We start from the raw sequence: 8,195 nt of genomic DNA, 5'->3' as shown, positions 1-8,195 counted from the left end.
TTGGGTCGTGACAACTGCAGAATACGAACAAGAAAACAGACAACAAGAAGTCGAAAATTTCATACCTCCGCGAAATATTAAGAATTTTTGTGAATTAGCCTGTTTTATTCCTCATTGTGGATTCATCACAGTCAATGCGTTTTCCCACTGGCCCAGACAAGACAACAGGAATGCATATAGCAGGAATCATTGGCACAATATCGAGTCCAAGAACATGAAAACAGGAAATGAAATAACCTTTTGTGTGTTCTTTATGAGACCTTTGACCTGACGTCCTGTCAGTGTCCCTGACGTGCTTTACATGTGGAAATAAGTTAATAACTACGTATACGGAAACACGAAGCACACAAAAACAAATACACCAAAACAAAAGCCGACAGGTGTAAAAATGTATAATTCGTCCACCGGAAGGGTTAACATCATTTGGCAAGGTCGTTTAGTTTTTAAAGTACAATCGGCTATACGTTGTATCAGACACAATAGTTGAGCAATAACCTTATTATTATTATTATGATTATTATTAGAATATGCCTACTGAGTCTTTTTGTATTGTATGTTTCCAGTCTGTGGTATCGACCAATTAAGAAGTGTTCAACTAGCAGCATGTCGATGTACATCTCCCTCGGCCTCTCCAGTCTTCTGGTAGTGCTCGGTGCAACTCAGGTAAGAGGAGTGTGTAAGAGTCTGTTTTCTAAACTGTTGTCTTTTAGACCCTTGGGTCAATGGGCGCCGCCATGTTCATCTGTGACGTCATGTGACGGCCATCTTGGAACCATCTTCTGACCAAGCCATGAATCGTTGAGTGTATGTTATCAAAATTTGTATTTTTCATTGTTTTTACTAAATAGTTCATGGTAAAGTTTCCACCTAATCCAGAACTTCAGTGTAATACACATGCACTAGACAGTATCTTTTATCTTTATGACGACTCAAACAATTAGTCTGTGAACCGCATCTTCTCGAGTTATGCTGTCCACAAACAAATAACGCACCGACGTGGCCAATTATGTTGGCATCCCTCTGTTGACATCATCCATACAATCATCATGATGATAAAATCATCAGACAGAACAGAACAGCATTTATTGATGCAAAATCTTTAAATCCTCCACACAGAGGGCGTCTTCCCACGAGGACCGCCCCGTAGTGCCTGAAATACCCCTACACATCCGACAGCTGCTGCGCAACGTCACCAGCTATGAGGAGCTGAAGACAACCTTCAACTTGGACATCTTCTCCGCCGCGGATGACCGGTTCTCGCTGACGGGCCCCCCGCCGTGCATCCCCCGGGAGGTGCCGGTGCCAGTGCCGGTGGACGCCGAGCCTAACGTGGTCCTGTGGCCGTCCTGTGTCTCCGTGGCCCGGTGTGGAGGCTGTTGTAACAGCGACTTGTACGAGTGCCAAGCCACCAGGTCGAGTTCACAAGTGTCTTCGGTAAGCAATACAACATAACGTCAATACAGTTAACTCTCTGTCACACTTTCATAGCCTTCCCCCGAACACCAACCAACCAAGGTTCGAATTTGAGTTAAATTTTAGTCAAATTTGATCCTTCTCTCGGCGGTAGCCTCCGAAGCAGACTTATAGAACTGGGGGTTTGGTGGTCTTCGGGGTTTGGGGTTTGCTATGTTGTCTATATGCAATCAGAAAATAGCTCCTAAAGACCAGTTTTTGGCATGCTATGGAGGCTATTTCGGCGGCTGGTTGTAGGATGGCCGGCTATTAAAAGAACAAGTTAAAAACTCTTCAAAACGCTGTATCAAAATTCCCACCCGCCCCGGAGCCTGCAGGTGAATGTGTGACAGCGGCAGGGGCTTTAGACAGCATTGTTGCAACCATACAAGTCTGGCACTAATAGATTTTTTATACCTCTCACAATCCGGCAGATTTTGAAGCTGTTCTATGCCCCAGGAAACCCGAACTCGCAGCCTTTCAACACCGCCTTCGACCAAGTGCACGTTGAACGTCACGATGAGTGCGCATGCGTCTGCAAGAATAAACGCCTCTGTGACCTGAGAACCCATTTTTTCGACGACAACACGTGCGAGTGTGTGTGCCGTGTTCGTGGAGGGTGGGTATACGTACTACGTAGCACGTTAAAGTGCCCATGACACCAAAATATGACGTTAGATTATTGTAATTGACATAACCTGAGTTGTTGGCATCCTTTTCCTGAGTATTATCTAGCTAACAGACACATTTATGCACGGTTCTCCTGTTACTAGTACTTTCAAAATTCTAACGCCCTGCCTTGGAAAAGTCAGTACAAGCTAGTCCTGGCAGACAATTTGCATCTCTACATTTTATTTTGTCATGTCCGTATTTTTTCCTTGTAGTTGACGTCACCCAGTGATGTGAGCTCCGGAAAAAGCACAGAAATGCAAAAATAAATTGTAGATATGCAAAATAGGGTAGGATTGGGGAGCGTTGCTGGAGAGTGTTCACTTTTAGTAAGGCTGTGCACCATGATTGGAACAAACTTACTAGTGACTATATTGTATGTACACTTCCGATATTTGTATGTATTTTACGGACTTTTTTTGTGTCATTTGGTCTTTAAATCTACCTTATGTACTTGTATGACCTTGTATGTAACATTCGGACGATACAAGAAGTCACTTTTCTGGTCATTTCTTTACAAAGTAAGTTGAATCAACCCTACACCATTGCAAGTACCATTAAGGAAGTGGAGGTGCCAAAATATTACACCTTACGAGTGTGTTTAAAAGCTAGAAAAGCCATGTTTGTTTACATTCTGGTACTTTGTGGTGGTGTCACAAACTGAGTACGCCTCGTGTAGACTTTTATGCAGCCCTAACCAAAAATGTCAGAAATATGTCATAATTGCACAAATATTTTGGAAAAAAATCTACAGTCGCATAGAATTTTTTTCAATCAAACCATTTAAATTATTGGTGAAAAAAATGTCCTTTTAAAAAAATTCAAACCGATTCACAAGGCAAATTTGATCGCTATCAGCTGCAGTTTTCAGCCTAGGCTACTTTCTGATTTAAAGTTGAAGTTAGGTTTATGTTCCTACAACAGAGCAAAGAGCCATTGTTATGAACAGACAGTCACACAGTTCTTGCTAACTAACGTTGTTTTTTGCACTATAAATACCCTTCAAAACATATTTACATGATGAAACATACAGTATACTAGTATACAAAATGCAATTTATCGATGAAATTTTAAAAGCTAACCATGCCGTCAAGAGATTCCACAGGTACCGGTTCAATGACGTCGACTGTGTATGTCTCTAGCAGTATCATAACAGGTGTTCCGAACGCCAGCGACCTCTGGCGTGTCTGCTGTGTATAACACTCTGTTGACATCCCGTTCTTGCAGGTGCAGTGTCAGTGCCGTGTCAGACAACCTCTGTAACCGTCAGTGCTCCGCTGGGTTTAGGCTTGACGAAGACTCCTGTCGGTGCCGTGTGGACGGAGGAGCGCTCTTCGGTGGTTTGGGACGTCGGCGAAGACGGACGGAACCATAACCAGCCCCCTGACTGCAATCACAAGTATACCGTTAGGTGTCAGAGCGGCTACGTTTGGTATTCGCAATTACAAATATAACGAGTCCCTGTGTGTGTGTGGCAACAGTACGGAAAGATTTTTTTACTAACCATTTAATGTTTTGCACTTATTCATCAACCTGACAATAATGATGATGATGATGAAAGACCTTTATTGTACATTCATGCCACGACGGGCTAGGTACATGTCAACGCATAACAAACGTATATAGAAAAGTGGAGACAAAAGATACACTACTTGACTTAGACATACATACGTAAGGAACATACAAGGGTACTATACTAGGCTAATACAAAGTGTTCTAGTTACTGAGCTAATACAGAGTGGTCAACTTCTTCTCGCTTTTTTGTACAATGGGAACAGATCATGTTTGTGATACAGGGTTTGTCTAGACGCATCAAAAATGTAAATTTATAGTTTGCATTTAGGTGTGCGAAGTTTGGGAACTTCTCTTTGATATGATTAAAAAGCACATCTTTCATCAGAATATAAAGTACAGTCTAATGTTACAGTATTGACAGAGTCTGTTCTGGAGAGGAATGCGGTTGTGCCTTCCCGTTTCTATGCGTAATTTGTGGCAACTTATTCGGAGTTAAGTTGCAGCTACCCGGTGTTATATGCTGTCACTACTAGTGAAACAAGTTTGTGATCGACTGTATCGTCCAGGTAGAAAAGTTGTTAGGTCTTAAAAGATATCCAATAGTGTGGCGAGACTGAAATCGTTGTGGTTTCGAATTTGATATTTACTTTTCAGCAGTATGTTACGCAAACATATGTGTTTCCCAGTCTATTCATGTATTTCATTCCTTTGTAAGTAATGCCTATATTTTCTGCGATGTAAATACTAGTACCAGCAAGTCTTGGTGTCCGAGTTTTTGACATCATAATGAGCAGTGGAATCAAGGAGATAGTACTAGTATTTGTATAAGACTTTCTGTGATTTGATTAGAATTTGTGTGTCTAAACTCTCTTCTTGGCTTTGAAATACGATAAAACTGCGTCCGACCTTCAAAAAGAATAAAGACAATGATTTGCAAAAATATCTAATAGTTTCTGTTGGAAAAAATATCATAATTTCGAGACAGGCTAACTTTATGTAACGGGCAGATATTAGTCTGGGTTTTCCCATAAATAAACCACACATAGTGTATTTCTCCCCAAACACGGGACCTCCATTTAACGTCCTATCCGAGGAACGACGTCCATAAAAGAACAAATCACCTGTCGTCATTTTTCAACACTCTCCACTCACAGCTACTGTGAAATAGATAATGTCAATGTCTATGACCCTTCGACCCTCTTCTACTCCGAAATCAAGGATGAAGAGGACGCAGAGCGAGAGCGGAGAACAAAGCAAAAATGAAGAAAATAGTGGACAGTCTTTGGAAGGTGACGATAACTTTATTTGTTGCGATTCCGGATCTTCAGGATTTTCTAGAATCCGCGTCATTTGGTGCAGTGGCTGTACATGTACATTGTAAAGTACAACCTCTCCTTCCGAGCCGTCACCTGTGACCTTTCTTGGTCTCTATCATGGAGTTGTCAGTGTACATGTGTGTGTGACCACGTTGGTGTGACAGCACTGATCAAATGCGGCGATATATAGAAGAAGTTGCTTACACTGTCACACTCACTTCAATAACTGCTTTTGAAAAGTTTAGAGGTAACCTCCTCGATGATCAAAAAAACAGTAGATGATATGATGCTTCTGAAATAAACTTGATCTAAAAGTCAACATTAGAATATCTGTGTGTTGTTGGTACATACAAATAGTGAATAGAATGTCAATACGGCTCGCAAAAGAAGTCTACATTTTCTTATGTGTCATCTTTGCTAGGTAACACCAAAATGTACAAAATAAAAACCTTTTGTTGAGAAAGGCCATCGTGTGCCACAGGCACGCCCCATGCCAACACGCAGCCATTATATTCTTTTAATACGTACATATATGTACATGGCCATGTGGATATGTAGGGCTGCAATTGAGACAATAACACACGTTTACGAAACTTAATTAATAAAGACATGGTGCCTTAAGTTCATATCAGGAATGGAAATGCTGAATGAAGAACGTTTCATTTTAGTCCCTCCCTCACCATTTTCAAAAATCATACTAAAGTAGCTTTCATGAATAACCCCACACATTCCTAATTTTTGTTTATGTTTCCTTGTTTACTACTTTCATTACTACTTTTCATCATTGTAGATAGTATTGTATCGTATTGTATTTTATTGTTTTGTTTAATTTACCCGTTACCTAACTTATTTCTTATTTATCCGATTTATTTGAATTGTTTTAAAATCACGTTATGAAGGGAGGCCTCCTCATAAGCATTTTATGCTTCCGGCCTCCCTGCACTGTTACATTTCATTTATATTTTCTTGTATTTGTATTGTTTTTAAAGTGTATTTTTTGTATTTTGTTTTAAAGTGCGAAATAAACTGAAACTAAACTAAACTGAGGCATTGACGCGTGGTTGGTGTATGGCCTCAAGGCTAGACATGCAGGGTGACTGACCTCCAGTGACAGGAAATGCGGAAAAAAAACAGACTCAGGTACAATGGAATCACCTGACATTCGCCAGGCAAAGAACGTTGAACCTGACTGTTTTGTGTTGTGATGGGAATCGTATACAAAGCCGGTGAAGTGTTTAGTAATGCGGTATTATCAGTCCAGGGGAATAAGGCCACTGCAAGTAATTTTTTATAGATGACACTATCGCGCATTGATTTTGGAAAAAAAACTAGAAATTTAGTTGTTCTCTGACTGTGGTCAAAATGTCGAAAATGGACAAAGATGTCTGTTGCCATGCCAAAACGTGGATGGCATGCGCAGATAAATATGGACGAGACAGTGATACATTTCATTCTTTATATATGTGATGCTGGCTGTGTATATGTGATGTTCCCACTGAACTTTTATTGCTGTTTTAAGTTGTTTCATTGAGAAATGGATGTTGTAATAGTTGGCAGTAAACATAGTACAATAGGTATCATTTCTTGTTCAACAATATTCATGATGTTAAAATTTGAAAATGTAAGGAACCTTGTTTTTTTTTGGGGGGGGGCGCCTTGTTTTTTTTCGCCCGCTCGCATTAGATCTGGATTCTGCGAAGGATGTCATCCGTAAAATTTACATGCTATGGCCTAAACGGCATCCGTCTTCCTGTAAGAATTGTTCTGCTTTTGTGTGGTAATAGACTGTCAGAAAAGTCCGACTATAACTTAGGAAACATAAAGATCCTTCACCTCAACATGTACATCTGCTTGTAGTAACGTTTATATAGGTACTAGTAGGTTGCCTTGTTTCAAAATACGTGTGTGGTCCATTTTCTGTTGGCTGTCACTTGAGAAGTCCCGAAAAGTACACGGATAGAAACTATAACTCATTCCTGTACAATAGCTTTCGTTGATATCTAGCACAAAAAAACAAACACTACTTGAAAAGGTTCGTCAAATCTTGACTTTGGCAAGTTTTTTTTATTCCAGTCACTGCAACAAGGTTATCGGTCTAATGAATGCTTCCATCCCAAACTGCCTTCATTCGGCTCTCTACCCAGCCTGGAGTCCAGCCTTGTTAGCTTTATTGGTCCGCTTTCCAAGATCTGCTACCCCACCAACAAATGTCTTCTTATCTTTTTTTAATTAATTTTTTTAAATTTTTTGCTATTTCATTTCAAATTAACAATACATATATGTACAAATGTGAAGACATGGAAAAAGAGAAAAGATGCCAACATAAACATGACATGGTCTACTTACGTACTAAAGAGGTAGGATTTCTTCCTTTCTCCATGAATTGCGCGTTTGTTTTCATCGATTACTTTCGTCCATTCCTGGTGTTAGCTATCATCAACTATTATTTGTTTATCTATATTACATCAATACATGTGTATAAGTTCACAGTGTTGTTCTGTTTTCCAATAACAAAATTGTAAGTGAACATTCTATTTTAATATTTCACTGATGGTGTCTGAAATGTTAATTAATTAACGTCTGAATTTCCAAAATGTATCCAGATGTATAGATTTAACTAAACAGTGTTCAAATAGGAAAATACATTAAAGAATGTTTCATTCTTAGAAGCCAAATGTTAGAGAATAGTTAACCTTTATTGTTACATCATACATATACTCTGTACGTAAGATGACGTTATCACACATGTACACGTATTTAGCTTTGTTAGATCTTTAGTTGTAGAAGACCATACAAAAGTCTCTGTACTTTTTTGTTGTGTCAATAAAGAATCTCTGCTAAAACATGATTATATTGCCTGGGTGTCTAACATAATCACAAACGTATCAGGCAGTGACTATATGGGGGGGGGGTAATAGGGAGAGGGGTAAGTACCCTTTATACAGATGTGAGGAAACCTGTACAAAGATGTTTCAGAAGACTGAGGGCAGCCAACAGGGACACTGGTTTTCTGGTTTTGTAGTTTTTGTACCTTAATTTGTGTGGGTGTGCATAGCAGGTTTTCTCACACAGTACGATACATTCCATGAATTATTGTCATGTCCAACTACCATATCTGCTTACGTAGGCCAATTTCTGTACACTTTATTTCATAAGCGAGACCAAATTATCAATACATGACCATACTGTAACTCATATTCTGTATAGATAATAGTTTGTAGTAAGAAATGTAATAAGATAGTT

General features: G+C 39.5%; 1 protein-coding gene across 1 annotated transcript; it reads left to right on the top strand.

The window, feature by feature from the left end:
- Nucleotides 1-603: 603 nt before the first annotated feature.
- Nucleotides 604-4,576, top strand: LOC109470751 (vascular endothelial growth factor A-like). The gene is made up of 4 exons (XM_019769817.1): nucleotides 604-663; nucleotides 1,117-1,434; nucleotides 1,887-2,071; nucleotides 3,349-4,576. The coding sequence occupies exons 1-4, from the start codon at nucleotides 604-606 to the stop codon at nucleotides 3,494-3,496; spliced, it is 711 nt and encodes a 236-aa protein (XP_019625376.1). The 3' UTR covers nucleotides 3,497-4,576.
- Nucleotides 4,577-8,195: the final 3,619 nt, after the last annotated feature.

Source organism: Branchiostoma belcheri, unplaced genomic scaffold, assembly GCF_001625305.1.
Source record: "Branchiostoma belcheri isolate BF01 breed outbred unplaced genomic scaffold, Haploidv18h27 scaffold230, whole genome shotgun sequence".
NCBI classification, from domain to species: domain Eukaryota; kingdom Metazoa; phylum Chordata; class Leptocardii; order Amphioxiformes; family Branchiostomatidae; genus Branchiostoma; species Branchiostoma belcheri.
Note: the sequence above shows the minus strand (reverse complement) of the source record. Positions and strands in the feature narration are given on the sequence as shown.